This window comes from Hevea brasiliensis, chromosome 12 (assembly GCF_030052815.1).
Source record: "Hevea brasiliensis isolate MT/VB/25A 57/8 chromosome 12, ASM3005281v1, whole genome shotgun sequence".
Classification (NCBI taxonomy): Eukaryota; Viridiplantae; Streptophyta; class Magnoliopsida; order Malpighiales; family Euphorbiaceae; genus Hevea; species Hevea brasiliensis.
Window position 1 is genome coordinate 19559464 of NC_079504.1, and position 22536 is coordinate 19581999.

The window sequence follows — 22536 nt, forward strand, 5'->3', positions numbered from 1 at the left end:
CTCTTAGAGTCCTACAAAAAGGACCTATACTCATGCTGTAATTTCTTGGTTCCTTATTGAAGTTTTAAAAAAAAAACCTGCATTCACACTCTAATTTCTTGGTTTCTTTTTGAAGTCTTACAAAAGGATTTGTACTCTTGCTTTAATTTCTTAGTTACTTCTTAAGAGTCTTAAGAGTAGAATTGTAAAATGAATCCAAATAGGTGATGAATCTTCACATGAGATTGCGTTATCAATGCAATTAACTATACTAACCTAGGCCTTGTATCTTCTTCAGATTTTTTTTTCTACCTTGTTTTAAAAACCAACGAGAAAAGGTAAATATGTGAAAGGGCCAATGAATTTTTGTGCTGTGATTATATACTGTTGCTTCCAGCAAGTTTGAATGAGAATAATATGTAAATGCGGAATACTGATACAAGTAGATAATTAGAAATTGTCAAGTTTTCCTTTGCAAAGTAGACGAATGAATTCCCTTGCAAGGTAGACGAATGAAACTAAAAAGAAAAAAATTGAAATACTTTAACTGGGTAGGACAGGTGAATTCACAAACTTGAGATGCTCATTATATCTCATTTGTGGCAATTGTAGCATATATATAAACAAAAGGAAATTGCATTAAGATAAATTATCGTAAGAAATCACGAGTGACAAGACCTCACTTCTGGAGATTAAACTAAAAACTAATTATATGTTAAGCAATGGACAACAGTGCAGGAAAGCAATGGACAACAGTGCAGGAAAGCAATGGACAACAGTGCAGGAACCCACTCCCGGAGATTTGACAAAAAAACTAAATTGTATGTGTTGAGCAATGGACGAGTAAAAGAAATAGAGCAGAATTAATTAAGAAGAAAATTTACAATCAGTGACAATAGAATCAAAATAAGAGAGATCAGGCTGATTGGAGTGGAAAGCTTGTACCAACAGCAAAGAATCAGACTCTAAAATTACATTGCGAAAGCCATTGTAAGTACGTGTGCTACACCATACGCCTGATTATCAAACAATCAAAGCTCCTCCAATAAAATCGAAGCATCTTCAAAGGAATCTCAGGGACTGCATCCAGAAAGGCACAAATCAAAAAATATCCACATTCGATGTTTAATATCTTTGATGTATCTAAAACCACCTGCATGATACAAAGCAGGCAGAAAGGTCACAGGCAAGAAATATATTAGCGCTTCAAAAATCTGATAATCTCAATTCTTGACCTGATTAAGCATTGACCACGAGCCTCATGCATCATCAAGGAACAATAATGAAACTAAAAATAAAAAGTAAATACTTCCCTCAATGAGCGAAAAACAATACATCAATATTAACCCCGCTAATTCTGAACTTAAAATAAGATTAAAATTACAGAAGCACATATAATATTTGCTTCATCCACATTGCAACTATTATTATCAGTTTGCAGGTTTTATTTTTTATATATGATAAAAATTTGCAACAGATATAAATTTCCCTCATATGCAAATGCACCAAAATTACAGTGTAATTATAGCATGTTCTCATTTTTAAACATTCACAACATGGCAGTGATCTTATTATAGAAAACAACAACAATTGTTGCATTTTACGCACCTGCAAGCATTTAAGATGGACAAAATTTCCTGCTTGCCACTGTAATTTTCTTGAGTTCCCTTGTGACAACATTAGGCTTGATTCCCTACTTAGTCATCTCATCAAATAAAGTTACAGCAGATTTCACTAATCCATTCTTGCACAGGGCATCTATAACATCAGTATAAGGAATAACATCAGCATTCAATCAAGGTTGAATAAGTTAATAAACTAGGTGATATGCATGCCTCTTTCATCAATCATACTAAGAGCTTCTTGGAGATGGAGAGCTTCAGCGATTTTCGGATCATGTGGACCAAGAAGCTCAATTTAGCAAGTCTTAATCAGCTGTCCTCTCTAATCACAAAGAACCCAACCCGCTCAATTTGGTTATGATCCGGACGGGGAGAAGCTTCTGTATTGCATTTCAAGAATCTCGAAGCAGGCTTGGGCCATTTCAACAAATCAGCCACAGAAACTGTTGAAGAGTAGTCAAAATGGGCTGGATGGTCACTAACTTTGGCAGCTAACCACTAATGCAAGAAGGAGGAAGCAGAGCTTGTAATCTGATTAGCATTCCAAAGCACTTCGTTCCTGTTCTTCTGTGAGGAAACTCAATTATAGTCACACGAATAGGCTCGCAACCTGAGTTAACACAAAGTCACTATCACTGCATCTTCTGTGAGGAAACTCAATATCTCATTTGGAGGATCAGACCAGAATTGAACACCATGAGCTACAGAATGCAATTTCACATAAGAGCCTTAATTTCAATGCCACAAGTTTCAATGTCTTAAAGAATCAGCAGTAAAATTCTTCTCCTGAAAACATAAACTAAGTACACTCCATCAAGAAAGGAAATCATGCTAGAGATGAAACTTTAGCTAAAAAAAGTTGAATATACATACACATATTTCATGATCCATGCAAGAAATTGAATATGAATGTGAATAAAAAGGATTTTAAAATGGTGGAAACTAGAGTTTATCATAAATTGCAGAGCATTTTCATAAATTATAGAGCCTTCTATGCTGATGGTGTCAATAAATTAGAAGATCAAAATTTTATTAAAGGAAAAATTATTTCTTTATGTCACTTTGCTAGGAGGTGAAGAAACTAATTTAGTTATAGGCGTGTGGGATACACTAGAAAGCAAAGCCCCGATACATACATAGATCTCTAGATATGAATATGCAAATTAATATTTCATAATAATTTTTGTTCAAAATTTATTCAAATAATTGTATCCATACCCATAAGCGCAATTAATGGCGTTAGCCCTTTTCTCTCGATTTGTTAATGATGCGATAATTCAATAATAGATTTATCATGAAATTTTCTTCAATCCTTGAATTGAAAAAGCACAAAAAACAGGTTGCTAAATTGTAATTTCCCCAAAAATTTAACAACAAATACATCTTAATTAAATTTCTTTTTAGAGCTAAATTGGATTTGAAATGGAATAATTGTCTCTATATTCATTAAAATATCTTTTTTTTTTTTAAATATGATACTGCATATGGATGATCGGAATTCTTAGACTAAAAATATCTTAATTAAGCTACACTAGCATTGTAGGATGATTAGAAAAAAAATATTATTTATCATAAAGACAAATATAATTGAATTAATCTGGACGCTATTTATTATGAACTCCATACCATCCAAATCCATTTGAAAAAATAAAAAATCTTTATTCTCCTATACCATTCGGTGAACTCCATACCATCCATATCCATGTGAAGATTATTTGTCAATAAGTTTTAATGTCTATAAATTATTTTTAGGAATATAAGGAACAGTGATATTGAAATTATCTTAAGGACTTCAATCAAGCCAAAAGGAAAGAAAAAAACAAACAAACAAACAAACAAACAACACCACTGATGGGGAGCATAGGGAAAAAAGGGACAACAATGATGGTGAGCATTAGTGATCAGCAAAAGCAGAACCTGAGATTTGGCGAATGATTGAACGGTTTTGCAACTAACAGCAGGAATTACACGACTGAATTATTTATTAAAATTTGTCATCCATCCTTATGTTAAAACCACCTTTCTCCAGCCCATATGTCAATTATTCAACAAATTCCGAAATAAATCACTTTGCAATTAGGACAAATAGAACACAGATTTAGCAATCAAATAAATTGGTTTACTAATCAAGAAGTTGATGATTTTAGCTTCATAAACAGAGCAATTCATAATCCCATTGAATTAATGCACCAAATGAAAAATCATGGCTAGAGGGTATGATTCAAATGGATTTGGCCAAGAGCACTAAAATATAATAATCAGAGATAGGTCCTCAAAGAGTCCAATAAAAATCAAAGAGAAGTTAAAAGAAAATGCAATATGAATTTTTTTTTTCTTTCTTTTTTGTGTATCCTTGCCCTAAAAGATCTTAAAAGAAGGCACACACTCCCTTCAAAGTTGGTTTTGATGAAAGAAGTGCTATATAAAATCATTTAACGGCTGCCTAAAGGAAGGTTTATAATTAAATAGCTAGCAGAAGGATTGGAATCTTTATCAAAGGGAAAAAAAAATACAAACCCAAGATTTTTTACTTGTTTTTTCTTTAACTACTGTACAAAGCAAAGGACTAGATTTTTGTTTCTAAGGTGACACAAACCCAGGAGCTGCTTCCACTTGGCAATTCAATCTTTCCCCACTTACCAACTTAATCTCAGAAAGAGTGTTAGAAAATTTTGATGGTACTATGAGCTCAACTAGCATAACCACCAAGAGAAAAATCACAAAGCACTATATTGAAACTTACTTGAGGAGGCAACAACCTTAACAAGTGCCAAAATGGGTTTGTGAGTTTATTTTTCCCCTCCATTTTCAGCCAACAAAAATTTTCCACGGAAGAGGGTAAAGCATAATAAACATACACTAACATTCTCTAATGGTAAGAAGAGATCTATATGATAAACAATAACATGGACAAACATTGAAAGAAACATCACAGTACAGGCATGTACACAAATTTAAATACTGCATGCGCATAGGAGGAGCAAGGAAGAGCAGAGTCAAGGAATCTACTATGTGTATAAAACTCCTTTCTTCTAAATGCGTAATATTATGACTATGGACAGTTGGACAATAACTGAGGTGTTATTGGTGCCAGCTACAAATTTTAAAAAATTTATAATTGTAGACAAATTGCCTGCAAAGAGATAATGTAATTTTCTCTCAAAGTGGTGATGCAACAAAAATAGAAAAAAGTCAAACAAAAGGTGGAGGCTGCACCAACAGAAGAAAGTAACATTGACATGTGGGTTCAATCATATACAACATAGTGAATGTTCAGCATAATATATTTTGCAGATTTTAAATAACAGAAACAGATTCAAATGCCTAAGTTTCTGCAACTAGTGATTCAAATTTCTTTTGAGAAGCAGATTTTTACAAATTAAATTTCAAAACAAAACAAATCCAACATTAATAAGCACAAGAATCGAAACAAATCAAACACAAATCTTTAGATTTCAAAGAAAATCGAACACTACAGATCAAAATAAATTACCAATATCATCCAAAAATAACAAAATCACAAGAGATAGAGAAGGGTTGGTATCGGAAACGACTCTGGAAACGTATTGGCTAGATGGAGAAGGCCGGGGTTGGCGTGGAGTGAGTCCGGAAGACGCCACTGAAGTCGCCAGATCAGAAAGTTGATGCCCAAAACAAATGAGACTCGACAGATCAGAAAGTTGATGCTCAGATTTGGAAGACGTCGACGCAGCTTGCTGGTGGTGATAGGGACAAAAGAGCCAAGATCACAGATAGAATGCGAATTAGAGACGTATGCGAAGATGGAGGAATGTCTGCCGTCTATTGGGAGGTGTTTTTTAATTTAATAATCGAACTAAATCAAAGAGATCTTTGTTATTTGCTTCTTAATTTGATTTGATGATCTTTCTTCCTTTTTAATCAGAGGTTCGCCACAATCTTCTGCTCTAATTTCTTAATTCTCTCTTGATTCATTTCTTAGCATGGGCGGTGAATTTTTATATGAGATAATTAAAAAAAAAAACTTTGAATTTTCTTTCATGATGAGGACAACTTTTGCAGTACCTTTCTTAGCATGGGCGGTGAATTTTCAAGTGCTTTGAGTAAGAAAGATCAAGTGATTTTAACTTTAGCAAACACTGCATAACACAAATAAATGAAATATTTTTTAACTATAAATACTCGCAAAGACTATATATAGACACTCAGTGGCATGCAAGGAGGGACAACTTATAATTTTTCATAATTTTTATATCATTCATTCCTATCCGTTTCTCATATTTTTCATTATTTTGTTCTGCATTTTCGAAGTAAAATTTATCTTTAGTTAAAATTAAAATTTTAATTAAGTAAATAAAAAGCCTAGTTATATTTTAACTAATTTAATTTTTTAGCTACAAATATTTACATTAATTATAAGAAATAAATAATCAATTTACAAAAATGTAATTAAATTATTTATTTTTATTATATTTTTTAGACTATAGAGGTGGCAACAATACGTTAATTTAATGTTTGAAAACATTTTCATATTTACAAATGAATTTTTTCTTGAAAATTTCTCTAAATAAAAAAAAAGTTATATATACTAATTTAAAAGTTCAGTTTGATCTAATTTTTTAAAAAATTAATGTTAATTAAAAATTTACTTTTAAATTTAATGTTAAAATTTTTTTAAAGAATCCTAAGATTTTCTATTCAATACATTCATTAAGTTATTTACAAAATGATAAAAAAGAATTAATTAAAAAATCTTGAAATTTTTAGTTTGGTGAACTCTAAAATAGTTTTTGGTTTTAGTCTAAGAGCTTCACAGTAAAATATTTAATTGATGAAATTATAAAAGAGAAAAAAAATAAAAACATGTAAAGCTTACCAAATTTGCTATTTCGCATGCGGAGGCGGACAAGGTTTTCCATGTAAAAATTTAATGGCAAGGACTTGAAAGGGTATTCTTCCCAATCAAGTAAACTCAACTTGTTGGGAAGACTTTTCAGACAATTTGACTTAAATATGAAGCCAGTACCTTCCTTCTTTAAATGAGAAAAAGACCTATAAAATTTCAACAATCTCAAGTTGTGCATTCGTGAGAAGACTGCATCATTCAAATACACCCTTCCAACTTTAGATATGTCCAAAAATAGGCCTTCAACTGCTTTCTTTGCCTAACAATCAACAATGCAAAGGCACAGGAATTTTATATATCAATAATCAATAATTTTTTTTTTAAATGAAGGAAATTCTTATTTACCATTAATCCAAAACAAAAATATGTGGGATCATATATTTGATAAATATCTTGAATGCATGATGAACTGGGTTTAAGCAAAAAAAAATCCTTTAAATGATATTATAAAAGTTTATAGCATTAATAAATTCCTTATATATGTGTGTGTGTGTGAGACTATATATTTGATAGGTGGGTCCCATCATATATACTATATCTTGAATGCTTGATGAAGTGGGTCTAGGCAAGAAAATATCATAAAATTTTATAGCATTAATAAATTCCATATATATATATATATATATATATAAACTCATTCCCATACTTACATTATTATCAATTGTGGTCAATATTTGCCAGATGTCCATAGAATTCCATAATCTGCTACCCTTCCACCGAGCAATATCTTGACCCATTTCTACTATCAAATCGTGCATCTCTAACTTGTTATTGACAATAGTTACGAGACACTTATCCATTAGACGAATTATAACCCAATCATCTAATATATCTTCTACCCAGCTTTTGTCATATCCTTTGAAGAAACATGCAATATCTAGAAATATGCTTTTTTCCATTCGATCTAAAGCATTATAACTTACTTTTAAGACTTTCAGAATGTTGTAGTCAGGAGATACCTTCAGTTTATTCAATGCACTTTCCCATTCTTTAGAAGTCCTTCTGCACAAATAGGAACCCAAAACCTTGAGAGCTAATGGAACACCTTTACAATAAGTTTCTACCCTTTTGGACAACTCTACATATTCCACCGGAGGATGGTTTTGTTTGAAGGCTTTCATACTTAGCAGCTGAAGAGCATCACTACAATCCAATCCCTTAACCTCATATATTTTTTCAGCACTGCTAAGGACTTGTTTGTCTCTGCTTATTAAAATGATTCTACTTCCCAACCCAAAACAATCATCATCATTAACAGCTAAAGCTTCTAGTTGTACAGGATCATCAACATCATCAAGAACAGCAAGAACTTTCTTTCTCTTAAGTGAATCCTTGGCAAAAGTGGGTAGCACTTGGAGCATTTCTATTGTAATTTCAATCCCTAGGAGTTCAGAAAAAAAGATTTTTCTTAAATCAACTAGCCCAAGTTTTTCTGATTTTGCCCTAACATTGCGAAGAAAACAAATACGATAAAATTGATTATACATTTGACTAACTAGAACTTCAGCTATGGTGGTCTTTCCAATACCACCCACTCCCCAAATTCCTATTACCCGAACATTTGTTGGGTCAATCCCTAAAAATGATTTGATTTTTTCAACGTGTAAATCAATCCCAACTAAGCCAGTAGAAGCAGTAAACGAGATGGGATACAATATCTTCAGAATGTGATCAGCGACTTCTTCACTCAATTCGGATTCAAGCCTAAAGCAATAAAATGAATAGACGATGTAACTAGTCCGTGATAATAAATAAAAGAACAGAGAAAGAGCATAATTTTAACAACTTAATATATAGCATTCGAGTTATATATCAGTGAGATTTGACATCATAAATTTCATTCCCCAAACAGATCTTGTTCTATTTTTCCTGATTTTTCTGTCCTAGTGAGGGATTAGAAAGATCCAAGAATTGGGGGATGCATATAAACTTAGGAATCATATCTTTTCTATAATAAGTGCATAGATATAAATCGAAAAAGTTAGTTCTTCCCAGAAATTGAGTAAAGATTTTTATTATCATTTTGGTCAGTTCTTGGCTGGAAAGTTTAACGGTTGAGCAATTAGTTTATATATATGTATATATATTATGCAGAACCAGAGCTGAAAAGAGTTACCTATAGTTATTGGAATCCCATCCAGATAGATTGGCTGCTTCCCTTAAAGCACTACTCCACCTCTCCACCCTGTCTATGCTCTCCTTGAATCGTTCTTTAAGTTTCGCAAATGCTTCTCCGAAATTTCCAGTCTGATTTCTAACATCAGATGGGTTTACATGATAGAAAATGTGTACAACCAATCGGCCCATTGCTTTCATGCACTCTAGTATCTTCAGGAGTTCATCTAGGCACCATCGAGACGACGCATAGTTTTCTGAGCAAATGATGACTGAAATCTTTGATTCTTCGATCACTTTCAAGAGGGTTAAAGATATCTCTTCTCCTCTGTCAAGAGCATCATCTATGAATGTTGTAATATTTTTTCGATTCAAAGCAGCGTAAAGATGACTAGTAAAATTTGGGCGGGTATCTACACCTCTAAAACTAAGGAAAACATCATAGCTTAATTTAGAGGGGCTGAAAGAAGATGAACTAGAAGCCATTTATTTGGCAGCAAAGACAAGCAATATGAAAGAAAGTAGACTCTTAGAAGTAAAAGAAGAATGAACTTGGCAAAATGATAAATCTGTGTGAGAGAGTTTATATTATATCATTGCCTGCAACGTCCTTGTTATTCCTCTGTAGCTTCCAGGAAGTTCCTATGAATTTTTTTACATTCCAGACTTTTGAAACCTATGGATGCTGAAATGACGATTGTGAACTAGACAATTAAAAAATATTTGTCCTTCATCCTCATTATATTCCTATGTAGCATCCTCGTTATTCCTATGTAGCTTTCAGGAATTTTCAATTTATTATTATTATTTTTTTTTTTAATTTCAGGCTTTTGAAGACTCCCTTGAACCACAATTTGCTTTTTGATATGACCATTAGTTTCTTTCTTTTTGATCAGATGTGCGACGCTCCTGCTTGGTTCCTTCTTGAAGTCACAAAAGTGAACCTGCGTGGGCGGTGGATCTCTTTATATGAAATTGTGTTATCGAGTAGAGCTTTGTTTAAGGATATAAATTAATCAATTCTTTATAAAAAGAGGGATTCTTTTTAAAATAAATAAATAAAAGCACCATTTGAATTCTTTGATTTAAATTTGAAATTTGGATTTCAAATTTTTTATTTAAAATTTAGAATTTCAAATTCATAAATTTAAAAATTTTTTATTTGATTAATAAAAGAATTTTCATGAAATTGCTTAGAATTTATGAAATTATGTAGAGCTAATATATTTGATGATGGATTTGAAATAACATGGTAAAGGTAGTTATTTTAAATCTTTAATTTTTAAACTTGACATGAATACATAGGGTATAAGTCTATGCAATAGATTATTTCAAATCTAAATTTATAGGGTCAAATCTCTCTATCCAAATATAGCATAAATGAATTATATATTTAATTTCTCAGTTACTTTTTAAGTCTTATACAAGGACCTATACTGCTTTAATTTCTTGGTTCTTTTTGGGAGTCTTATAGAACAACCTACTCTCCTGCTCTAATTTCTTAGTTCCTTCTTGAATTTTACAAAAGGACCTACACTAATACTCTAATTTCTTGGTTCCTTCTTAGAGTGTTACATAATCACCTGCACTATTGCTCTAATTTCTATGTTTCTTCTTGAGTCTTACAAAAGGACCTACACTCCTGTTATAATTTCTTGGTTCTTTCTTGGAGCTTATAGGATGACCTATACTTTTACTCTAATTTCTTAGTTTCTTCTTGAATATTACAACAGGATCTATACAAATTTTCTAATTTCTTGGTTGCTTCTTGAAGTCTTATAGAATCACCTTACACTATTACTCTAATTTCTTTGTTCATTCATAAGGCTTACAAAAAGACCCACTCTTGCTCTAATTTATTGGTTTCTTAGAGTTTTACTAGAAGATTGCAAAATGAATTCGAGTGGACAGTGAATCTTTATATGAAATAATTAAGAAATTTTTAAAATTTTCTTTCATGGGACAACTTTTCTAGTATCAAATTAAAAAACAAAAAGAAATAATTTAACTGGATACTAGAAAGGAAAAGGTGGGTTCATTCATAAACTTGAGGTGTCCATTGTATCTCTTTTTTGTGGCAATTGTAGAGTCCTCTATAATTTATGATTTTTATTTTAAGAATTTTAACTCAAGTAATTATAATTTATAATTAATTAAGTATGAACCATTGTTCCATCATCACACGCAACCATTGAAATCATTCAATTTTAATTTAATAAAATTGTAATTGGTTTTAAAGTTATAAAATTTCAAGTTTAAATTCTATTAAAACCTTAATAATAAAAGAAATACGCACAAAAACATTCACAAAATAATGCCAAAAAAAGAAATTATATAGTTCCTTGAACCCACAATTTGTTTCTTTTTAGCCAATTGTATAGCACTTAGAGTCTATATTAATTTCTTAGTTCCTTCTTGAAGTCTTACAAAAGGATTTATACTCTACTCTAATTTATTGGTCTCTTCTTAAAGTCTTACAAAAGGACCCATTAATTTATTTGTTTTCTTACGTCTTACAAAATTAAGGACCTATACTCCTAATTTCTTGGTTCACTTTGCTCTAATTTCTTGGTTTCTCCTTAATTAGAATCTTACAAAACGACCTACACTCCTACCCTAATTTCTTGATTCCTTCTTATAGTCTTTTAATAGCATTGTAAAGTGATTTCTTGTGGGTGATGGATCTTCATATGATACAAGTAGGTGAAAACTCAACTAATCTCTCGTGTGAAAGAAGGAAAGAGAGCAGGTGAACAAAATCGAAATTTGAATAAGAGTAGGCAAACCTTCAGTGCGTAAAAGAGCGAAGAGCAAATGGAGGAAGCAGAAGCAAGGAAAAACATCATCGTTTTTCCTGCTACGCATGTGGGAAGAGAGAGGGAATGAAGGTATGTGAAAAGAAGAAAAACTACAGCTATAGGAAGGGAGAAGGAAGAACACTGTGGCAAAGGGAGCAACCCCTCCAAATTGCCCATCTTTTTTGCTATAATTATAAAATACCCAAAATCAACACTATTCTAACAATATTAGAAATTGCAGTCAAAGTGGTATCAAACATATTATGTTAAGATTATAAGTTCTTTAATTTAAATTTCATCGGAAATCAATTAAAAAATTAATAATTGAAGTTAATAATTTTTTATGTATTTGAGAGAGCCTGTAATTAGTTAATTGTATATAAAAATAAATAAAATGATAATTTATTGAAAAAAGAAAAATTAAGAAACAAGACTTTTCTCCTATTCTTGAATAATGTACACAACTTTACCAAATTGGACCTTGTACTTTCTTCAGTTTTTCTTTTCTTTTTTTGTTTTTTTTCTACCTTCTTTTAAATACAGACGAGAAAATGTCATTTTTTGAGATGACAGAAGATGAATTAGAAGCTATTTATTTAGCAAGAAAGACAAGCAATATGGATGACATGAGACTCTTAGAAGTTAAAGTAAACTGAACTTAACGAAATGATAATTATGTGTGTAGACTTTATATTATATGATTCCCCAAGTCATATTCATTATTCCTCTATAGTTTTTAGGAAATTCCAATGAAATTTTAAATTCCAGACTTTTGAAACCTATAGCTATATATAGATGATGAAATTACTCGGAAAGAAGCATACTGAGAAGAATAGGTCACCCCTTAGACCCACAATTTACTTTATTGATTTGATGTAATTCCTGTCACCTCCCCACATTAATTTCTTGGTTTTTTTGCTGAGTTTTACAAAAGGACTTATTCTACTGCTTTAATTTTTTTAGTTTCTTCTTGAGTCTTTTCTTAATTTTTTTCCATGAATCTTACAAAAGAACTTATACTATTATTCTAATTTCTTTGTTTATTCTTAAAGTCTTATTTAATGGCCTACACTTATGCTCTAATTTCTTAATAATTTATTGATTCCTTTGAAGACTTATAGGACAACCTTTACTGTTGCTCTGATTTCTTATTTTTTAATTGAGTCTTATAAAAAACTTACACTTCAATTATAATTTCTTGGAGTCTTATAGAATGACCTATACTCCTAATGTAATTTCTTGTTTCCTTCTTAACTCTTACAAAGGAACCTATACACTCCTCCTCTAATTTTTTTAATTCTTTTTTTTTTTTAGTATTTTTTCTTTCTTTCTTGGAGTCTTAGAAAAGGATTGTAAAGTGAATCCGTGTAGGTGGTAATCTTTATGCAAAATAATTAAGAATTACTTAAAATTTCCTTCATGAGGACAAATTTGTAGTATTAAATTAAAAAAAAAAAAATAGAAACAATTTAATTGGATACTGGAAATGAAAGGTGGATTCATAAATTTGAGGTGTCTGCTGTATCTCTTTTATGGTAGTTGTGAAGTTCTCCATAATTTGGGATTTTTATTTTAACTTTTTAACTCAATTAACTATAATTTTTAATTTTTTAGTTTATTTTTAGAATTTTACAAGAACTTTACTTTGATTTCTTATTTCCTTTTTAGTCTTACAAGCGGACCCCAACTGGTGTATACTGATAAGTCCTTCTATCAATAAATCTCTATAAAATATGTTACCTTTACCCCACCTTTGTCGACAACAATCCAACACACAGGGACCACACTCTACACCCTAGGAATTATTAGTACCAAAGTTAATATCTCCTTCCTTTTTTTGCAAGATTATCCTCGAGTACAATGTGATAGTCGAGTGACAGAAAGTTTTCGGGTAAATAATGAAGCTTTTGATTGTGAAGAGGACAAAATCTCCTTGTGGGACAGAGAGCATGTAGGTGAGAGTGACATGGGAGAGGGTTAGGGATTTCAAAATTTGGGGAAAGGGTTTTTTTTTTTCAATTCATGAGGTTATGAGGGCAAAATGAGATTTTAAAAAATTTCTCTCTCCTTTTAGATAGAAAAGAGGATGGAAAATAGACGAAAGGACCATTCTGTTAATAATGGAAAATTACAAGGATGTTTTAATAAGTTTTTGAAAATGGAGGGACTGACTTTTAAATAATGGCAATATTCAAGGATGAAATTTTAAATCTCCCTAAAATAAATTATAGAATATAATAAATTAAAAATTATATATTTATTTTAATAATAAAATAATTATATATATACACTCCCTTATTAGTCATTTTACACATAAGCAACAGTAGCTAAATAAAATTTTATCAAATATTTAATATAAATTAATTATCATTGGAGCTTAGACCGGTTTGATTCACTCATAAATCTATTTTTGATATAAACCTGTTTCTAAACCGGAATGAACCACTTGATTAACTGGTGAACTGATAAATCCGGTCTGATTTCTCCTTAAAAGAAATTGCTTCGGAAGCTGCGACGAGGATTTTAGCCCTGTTTGAATTGTCACTTTTCCGTGCGCCTTCCACTCAATCGCAACATGAATGTTTCGATTTCAACAATTAACTTAAAATAATTATAAAATAAATCTTATTTCACTAATTTCTAATTTAAATAATTAATAGTACTAATAATTTATGTTATTAGTATAATAATATGAATTTTTTTACTTTAATATTTTTCATATTTATTGTTGTATTAAATTTTAATATATTAATTTATTTTTTATTGAAAGATTAAATTATATTAATATATTAATTTCTAAGTAATTTCTTTTATTTGTTAATGGCATATCAAACCGATGTACTTTTTGTATTAAGAAATTAAATCGACAATTGCGTAGAACTGCAAGATAACTTTTTGTAATTTCTCGTTTATGTTTAAACTTTTTAACTCAATTAATTTTATATATATATATGCACCACTGTTCCATTATCATACACAACCATTCAAATTTAATTTTATAAAATTACAACTAATTTTAAAACTTTAATTTCAATTCAATCAAAACCTTATTAATAATAATAATAATAATAATAATAATAATAAAAGTAAAAAAAAATATTCAAACATTTATTTACAAAAGTTATTTTTACTTGTCCTTCATTTCTTAATTACATTCTCACTAGAGCTTTCACTATAACACAATGCTTGTAGGAGCAAGGTTTTCAAATTCGAATCGGATGAATCAATCGGATTAATTTAATCAGCAATTATAGTTTGATTCATTCACAAATCTATTTTTATATAAACCCATTTCTAAACTGGAATGAACCGCTTTATTAACTAATAAATCGATAAATTCAGTTGAATTTAATCCAATTGGTCCGATTTCTCATTAAAAGAAACTGTTCCTGATGTTGGGACGAGGATTCAAACCTTGTTTGAATTGTCACTTTTCTGTGTGCCTTTCCACTTAACCACAAAATGAATGTTGCGATTTCAACTATTAACTTAAAATAATTATAAAATAAATCTAATTTCACGAACTTCTAATTTAAATAATTAATACTATTAATAATTTATATTATTAGTATATTAATATGATTTTTTTTACTTTAATATTTTCATTAAAATTTATAAAATAGAAAATAATTTTCTCTTTTGAAAAATAAAAGTTATTTTTCTTATTTAATATTTTTCTTTAATTAAAAAAATATTTTTTGTTGATCAATTTTTCTGAGTGCCTCAAACTCTAAAAAATGTAGAAAATATTTTTTAAAAAAGTATTTTTTTAAAATAAAGAGAGCCTTAATATATTAAAATTTATTTTTCATTATATAAATTTACTTTTTATTGTAAAATATTATTATCAGGATTTTTTTTAGACAGCAGCATCAGGATACTTTTTTATTTGAGTAAATCATGTCTATTTTATTTTATTCTTCAATAAAATTACTTTTTTTAATCATTAAATAACAAATCAGATTGCGGAATTATATTAAATACTGTTACAAAAATTAAATTTAAGTAACATAGTAATATACTTAAAAAATTAAGATGCTAATCAAGAAGCATTTAAAAAAAAGACAAATTTCATGTAAAGTATTTTAATGGCAAAATGTTTAATTTAGCCCTGGTACTTATCGGAAAAGTTCAATTTAACTCGTGTTTAACTTTTTGTTTAATTTAGCCTAAAAATTTTAATTTAAGATTAATTTAGCCTAAAACTTAAAATTTATGAGCTAAATTTTTTTATTTTTTGAATTAAATTAAAAATTAAAAAGTCTAATTTCTTGATTTTGGGATTAATTTCTCGATTTCTTGATTTAAGTCCAAAAATTAAGAAGTTTAATTTCTTAATTTTCTTGATTTTTAGACTAAAATGAGTTTAAATTGAAAATTTTAAACTAAATTAGACAAAAAAAAATTAAAAATAAATTAAATTAAAATTTTCCAATAAACACAGAAGTGGAATTGAGCCTTAATCCTTATTTTAATCAATGAAATTTTAAGATAAATATATTTCTCTAAATAGTTATAGGAACACTGAATAATAACTCTTGAACTTAATATATTATTTATTTTAAATCTTGCTAGATTTTTTCAGAGTTAAAAAATAATAATAAAATAATTGGGCTCAGAGAACCATTAGCAATTTGAGTTCATATCCCTTGGAGTCTATTCAATATTTAAGCATCCCAATTTCTTAAAGCCCAACTTACCTCCGAAATTCCTAATTTTACATTGTCAAACTCTTCCTTCTTCCTCTCATGAAACAGGGCAATTATTGCACACAATTACTTAATTTTATAATTATTTTTATAAAAATTATTAAATTTTAATTTTTTTTTATAAAACTCACTGAATTTTAATTTAATTTTATAAAAATTAATGTAATCAGAAATTATATTATAAATATTAATAATTTTATGTATATTAAACCTAAAAGATTCAGTTCAGTTTTTTTCTTTCTCTGAATAAAAAAATAATTCAATTAATGAGGCTGGCAATTAATTTTGTTCAACCCTAGCAAAAACATGATAAAAGAAGCAAAGTAATAATGGGTAAGAAACTTGGCAAATTTCAAAGGCATTAGAATTCATATTGTATTGAAATCTATACCTATATAATCTGTATATACATAAAACTCTATTAGATTTGTCTATTTTACCCATTTTCTCCTAATAATATTACAACATTGACTATATATGACGGACACAGTTTATAAATAGAATGGTTTATTGACTTTAATGAAACCACTTGCATAGAAGAGGACAGCATAAGCTATCAACTCTCACGTACTGGCATCACATATTTGATAAAATGCTTCCAAAAGGTTAATTGATGACACTTTTTTCTTTGTGCATACCTTTGAATATTGTTAAATGGAGAGATTTGTGAGCTTTGATATCACAAATATATATTCTTCTGGCACTTGGTTGATTGGAGTGTAGTCAAGTTATGATATTGGTTTTGCAGTTTTCAACATTAAATTTAAGTCATTTTTATCATATCAACTGTGTTAATCTCTATTGAAACTTCCTATTTTATTTTATTTTTTAAAATTTTAAAAACTAAGAAGATGAATAGAGATAATTATAGCTTGCCACAATAATTGAATTTGACAACAGACGATTGAATTCCTCAATTTTTGAATAGCATGAGCTAATTGGGATTCCATTAATATTAACTTAGATAAACAAATTATCAATTTTGAGATGCTGCTTTATTTTAACATAACGACAATTATTATATTCATGCAACGCAGAGGTATAAAAGCCTAATTTTATACATTTTCAATTAACATACAAATCTAAATTTATACTTATTCTAATAAATATATCTATCTAAAGAACCACAATGTACTTTTATCTAATTAACCAAAGGTTTACTGGTTCTTTTTAATTAATTTTTTTTATTAATTTTAATACTAATTCTTTTTAATTTAAAAAAATTATTTTAAAAAAATAAAATTTAAATATGATTTTATGAGAATTTAATTGAATTCTTTTCTTATAAATGATTTATTTCAAAGGAAGCTTATATGACATTGTTTTATCTCATATATGTAGAAGAATTAATTTTCTTTTTTTTTTCAAAAAAAAGAAAAATTTTAATTGGTCACGGTAGGTGAGTTCATTAGGGCATCCTGTATTTTAAAAAATATTATTATTTAGCAATTATATTTTAGAGAAATTAATTAGTTGATTCATACATTTTGAACAATATGTTCTCAAACAAAAATATAAATTTTGTTATGTGGAGACTAAATCTTAATTTATATATATTTTTTAATTTTTTAGACATCATTTTTATGTTTTCTCTTCTTAGAGATAATTTTCCTTAATTATTTAGAATTCTTCTTAGAAATAATTTTCCTTAATTATTTAGTAATTTAAAGAAACTAATTAATTTTTTTGTATAAATAATGTACACTATTTTTATTGACAGATAAAAACAAAAAGAGAATAAGGGGGAGAGAGAGAGAGAAAGTAAGTAAAGGGTAATTTCATCGTCTAAAAATTTTCTCTCTCATTGGACCACCACTGAAATTAGTAAGACTATAGAATGGACGAAAGGACCTTAACAGAAGCAAAGTCACGACTAAATCATTCAATTTTCAAAATACGTGGACCAGATGGTGATTAGTGGTAAAATTCACTAAATAGTAAGTTTTTCTATCTTTATTTAAATATTATATTATTATATCATATAGTCTAACTATTTAGGGTTTATTATGAATTTTATATGCAAGAATTTGGCATAATATTTTGATGTTAAATGATTTTCTATAATTTTAATAATAATATTTAATTTATAATTATTCTTTTATTAATGATAAATATTATTTTTTATTTTGTATAAATAAAAATAATTATAAATATTGAACATTTTTTATTTCCATTAAGTTAAATTTTCTCTCAATTTTAATTTAATTCGATTAATATTTTAGAGTTGATTCAAAAATTAGTTAGTAAAAAATTCAGTTTGATTTAATTCGAGTAACCAAATGAATACCCTTGATTTGCCTTTCCAATGAAATTTTTGTAGCTCCACCAACTCTGTACCTTCACTCTCATCACTCGGATTTTCATTTAATTCTATAAAACGTTTGCTTTCTTCTAGTCTTCTTCCAAACATCATATTAAGAATTATTAGAAATTGATTTTTCAGATAGATAACTTTGCTTCAATGGAAAATAATCAAGCTCATAAAGAAAAAGCGGTTGTGGATTGCTGAGAACACGTTGGCAGCGATTGCTTTGTTGTTTATAGAAGGAAGATGAGTTATTATAGGCTTAAAAAGATGAGTGGTGTCCTTTAGAGGCTAGAAGAGAAAATTGAAATGTTGGCTTTAGATAAATGCTGGTACGTACATGCAAATGACTTTTTCAAGAAATGAAGATTTAAAAAGATGTTTTTAGCATCGAATTATCTTCTATTGAAAATAAAATCCAACCAAAGTAAAGAACTAATTGAGTCAAATCAAACCAAAATAAATTGGTTCAATTCATTTCAATTCGTTGGTTCTTCAAATCTCAATAACCAAAACAAAACAAACCCAATATTACAGATCACAAGAATTGAAACAAATCAAACATAAATCTTTAGATTTCAAAGCAAACCCAACACTTCAGATCAAAATAAATTACCAATACATCTCCAAATAAAAAAATCACAAGAGATAGAAAAGGGCTGGTGTCGTAAACGACTCTAGAAACGAACTAGTGAGATTGAGAAGGTTGGGGTTAGCGTAGCGTGAGTATGGAAAATGCCATTGTAGTCGCGAGATGGGCTTGTGAGACTCACCAGATCAGAAAGTTAATGCCCAAAACAAATGAGACTCGACAGATCAGAAAGTTAATGCCCAAATTTGGAAGATGTCGATACAGCATATAGGTAGCAATACAGAGCCTCAAGCCATTTCAATTCACAAATGCTATTTGGGAGACTCTTGAGCCTTTCACATCTGCCCAAATTGAACTCGACAAGTGAATCATGACAACCATTTGATGAGGGCAATACTTCTGAACTTCCTATAATCTGCGGAAACATGATGTGATTCGGGCAGTAATTGATATCAAGGTTAATAAAAGTATTGCAATGTGTTAAAATTTTGAGATTTTTCTACAAGACGTAAGATCACTTTTTGTTTTTTTGTAATCTTTAAAGTTCTACTGTCAAATTTGTTAGGTGTAATTGTATGTCTCTCCTTGATTTAAAGAGATTGATTAGAAAGAAGTTGAAACTTGCTATAGTAGATATGGACCATGCTTTTTATAATATTTTTTTTGCTATATATGCAGCCTAATCTAATGAAATCAATATGTGAATTATGCATTTTCAATCTTATATTGTGTGAGGTAGAGAACCTCTGTTCTCTTTGTAAGTTTGCTATGAGAAAATCTAACAAATGGTATTAAAGCTTCCATCTTAAGGGGCCTATGTCTATCTTTGTGAGTTTTAAGAGGGATTTGAGAGTTGTTTCACCAAAAATTTGAGAGGTTATCCACAAAATATCCTCTAGCAATGGTTTATTTCCTACTCCACTTATTTTTACAAGTGAAAAATATGATTTTTGGGCCGTAAAAATAAAAGCATTTTTTAGAGCTCATGACTTGTGGGACGTGGTAGATACTAGAAGAGATCCAACACCTTTACCACCAAATCTAACCTTGGCATAAATCAAATATGGTAGTGATGAATGTGCCGAGAAATACAAGGCTTTAACTTTTATTCATCAAGCTGTCTCAAATTCAATCTTTCCAAGAATAGTTGGTGCTTAAATAGCCAAGGAAGCTTGGGATAAGCTCAGAGAAGAGTTCCAAGTGAGTGAAAAGGTGAAATCAGTCAAATTGCACACTCTTAAAAGGGAATTTGAGATGCTCAAAATGAAGGATGGTGAATCAATAAAAAATACTCTACCAAATTAATGGAGACTATGAAACAAATGAGGCTTTTTTGAGAAGATTTTCCAAATGGAAAATGTAGAGAATATTATGATTTCTTTGCCAGGCAAGTTTGAAACAAAAATTTCTGCAATTGAAAAGTCATGGGATGTGGAGAGACTCACAATTGCAGAGTTAATTAGCGAACTTTAGGCTCAAGAGCAAAGAACTTCAATAAGAAATGAAGAAGTTATTGAAGGAGCCTTCTAAGCTTTTTGAGCCAAGAATAAAGAAAAAAACTTCATCAAGCACAAAGGAGAATGAAGCTAAAAAACAGAGATGATAGTGGGAAAAGAAAATTTCCACCTTGTGGTACTTATGGGAAGACAAAACATAGTAAAAATAGATACTAGAAAAGGGCTTAATGCAATTTTTGCAAGAAGCAAGGTCAAATTGAAAGGTTTTTGAAAGCAAAGCAAAATCAATATCAAAAGCAACCTGCTCAACAAGCCAATTTCAGTGAAGATCAACAAGAAGCTGAAGAATCTTTATTTGTTGCATTTCAAGTGTGTGAGTCAACAAAAAAATATATTTATAATGTTGACAGTGGCTATACAAATAACATGGCCAATGATGCAAGTTTTTTCAACTTTTTGGATAGATTTGTCAAGACTAAAGTGAGAAAGGGATATGGAGAAATTGTACAAGCTAAAGGAAAAGGTTCAATTTCACTCCAAACGAAGAAATGTATGAAGCTCATTTCTGATGTTTTGCTTACTCCAAAGCTTGATCAAAATCTTCTTAGTATTGCACAAATGATAAAGAAGGGATACTCTATGGTATTTAAAATGGATTTTCATTCCATTTATGACTCACATGACTATAAGGCTATTGAAGCAAGATTGGAGAATAATAGCTTTGTTTTAAATTTGAAATATGATGTATTTAGTGTTGTAGCTAATGAAATACTTGATTGTGATAAAGGTGAAAGTGAAAAGAAAATTTTAGTACAAAAAAGTGATTCTGCAGGTGTTGAAACAAAAGAAGGGTGGTGCAAAGTAGTTGTTTCTGATGCTATTTTTGATGTTAAAGACTCAAAATTAGATGTTTGCTACAATGAAATCAAGGAGGAGTTCAAAAAGATTAAACTAGCTACAAAATTTCAAAATGAGAACGGTAGGAGAATGGTTATTGCCTCAAGAACAAATCAAGTTATTTGGTTCAATAAGAGTTTAGTTAAGCAAGCTAAAGTTTCTTATGTTTCCAGCAATAAAAAAATATGTTGTTTCAGTTGCAAGAAGTCATTTTAAGTATGGGAGAATCAAGCAAGGTGATGTGAAGTTTCATATAATTAAAGAAGCTAAGAAGAATTATTTTGTGGAGCCTTGGGAACAGGATCACCATATGCAATAATTAATATTGGTTTGGTCAATTTGGGAGTAGTTTTCCCTACTTCTCTTGTTGTTGATGTCTATTTCTATCACTCGCTCTAGGAAATCTAGATTGAAAATAGCTCAGCTTGGATGATGCAAGGATTGCATTCTTGTGACTCATCTTTGGTATACAACAGTTGGACTCCACACATATTCAGCTTTAATTGAACAAACTCTTTTGAGAAGTTCCAATTTCACTTTGAACTCAAAATTAGGCTTTGTTGACATTGCAACAATTTTGTTTAAGCCAATTATTTAGCTCACAACTTGAATTACAATTGTGCTAAAAGAACAAATGGTCTGATTCAAGGACAGCCTCCGAAGGCCATAAAATACCACTGATATCAACCTCTTTGTTACCTTTAGAGTTTTTGAAGTGGCATTCACATGTAAAGGTGTAACAATAATCTAGTGAAATAGTATCTTTGAATTCCAAAATAACACAAAAAGAAAAAAACTAAGAACATAGAATTAAAGCAAGATGGAGGGAGCAAAATATCTATTGAAGATCTTAAGTTTTGATAGCTGAACCATTCTAGAATTTCACTTCTAGGTAAACCAAAAGAAGAATTAGAGAAATCTTCTTTTTAACTCTTCAATATGAAAAGGGGATGCAAAAGAAAAGAAAATAAGATCTTAATATATAGGCCTTACTAGGAAGGCAAGAAAGAGAGAGAGGGAATAAAGAGAGGCTTGCTGTACTGTAAGCCATGACTCTTTCTTCAATTATGAGCTGCACATCTGCCATATTGTTGTCACGTAAATTCTGATCCAAAGTTATGCAATTAGAATAATTGATCCTATAATAATTTCCCACTCTTCTTTGTGTTCTTCCATA

At 29.6% G+C, this 22536-nt stretch overlaps 2 protein-coding genes across 2 annotated transcripts; both read right to left on the bottom strand.

The window, feature by feature from the left end:
* Positions 1-1910: 1910 nt before the first annotated feature.
* On the bottom strand, positions 1911-7982 carry LOC110662841 (disease resistance protein RUN1-like). Its single transcript, XM_058130571.1, has 6 exons — positions 7137-7982; positions 6457-6745; positions 5646-5677; positions 5095-5317; positions 2238-2302; positions 1911-2099 (listed from the first exon to the last, which is right to left on the bottom strand). Exons 1-6 carry the CDS (start codon positions 7971-7973, stop codon positions 1911-1913), a joined length of 1635 nt encoding a protein of 544 aa, XP_057986554.1. The 5' UTR covers positions 7974-7982.
* Positions 7983-8598: 616 nt separating this feature from the next.
* LOC131171074 (disease resistance protein RPV1-like) lies at positions 8599-9087 on the bottom strand. The gene is made up of 2 exons (XM_058130526.1): positions 9021-9087; positions 8599-8858 (listed from the first exon to the last, which is right to left on the bottom strand). The coding sequence occupies exons 1-2, from the start codon at positions 9085-9087 to the stop codon at positions 8599-8601; spliced, it is 327 nt and encodes a 108-aa protein (XP_057986509.1).
* Between the last annotated feature and the right edge of the window lie 13449 nt (positions 9088-22536).

Coding starts and splice junctions, on each gene's coding strand:
- LOC110662841 (XM_058130571.1), bottom strand. CDS start 7,973: ATGTATAATCAATTTTATCGTATTTGTTTTCTTCGCAATGTTAGGGCA. Junction 5,318..5,645: donor CACCGCCCATGCTAAGAAAG/GTACTGCAAAAG, acceptor TATCACCACCAG/CAAGCTGCGTCGACGTCTTC. Junction 2,100..2,237: donor GTTTCCTCACAGAAGATGCA/GTGATAGTGACT, acceptor TTCTTGCATTAG/TGGTTAGCTGCCAAAGTTAG.
- LOC131171074 (XM_058130526.1), bottom strand. CDS start 9,087: ATGGCTTCTAGTTCATCTTCTTTCAGCCCCTCTAAATTAAGCTATGAT. Junction 8,859..9,020: donor TGTTTTCCTTAGTTTTAGAG/GTGTAGATACCC, acceptor TCATTTGCTCAG/AAAACTATGCGTCGTCTCGA.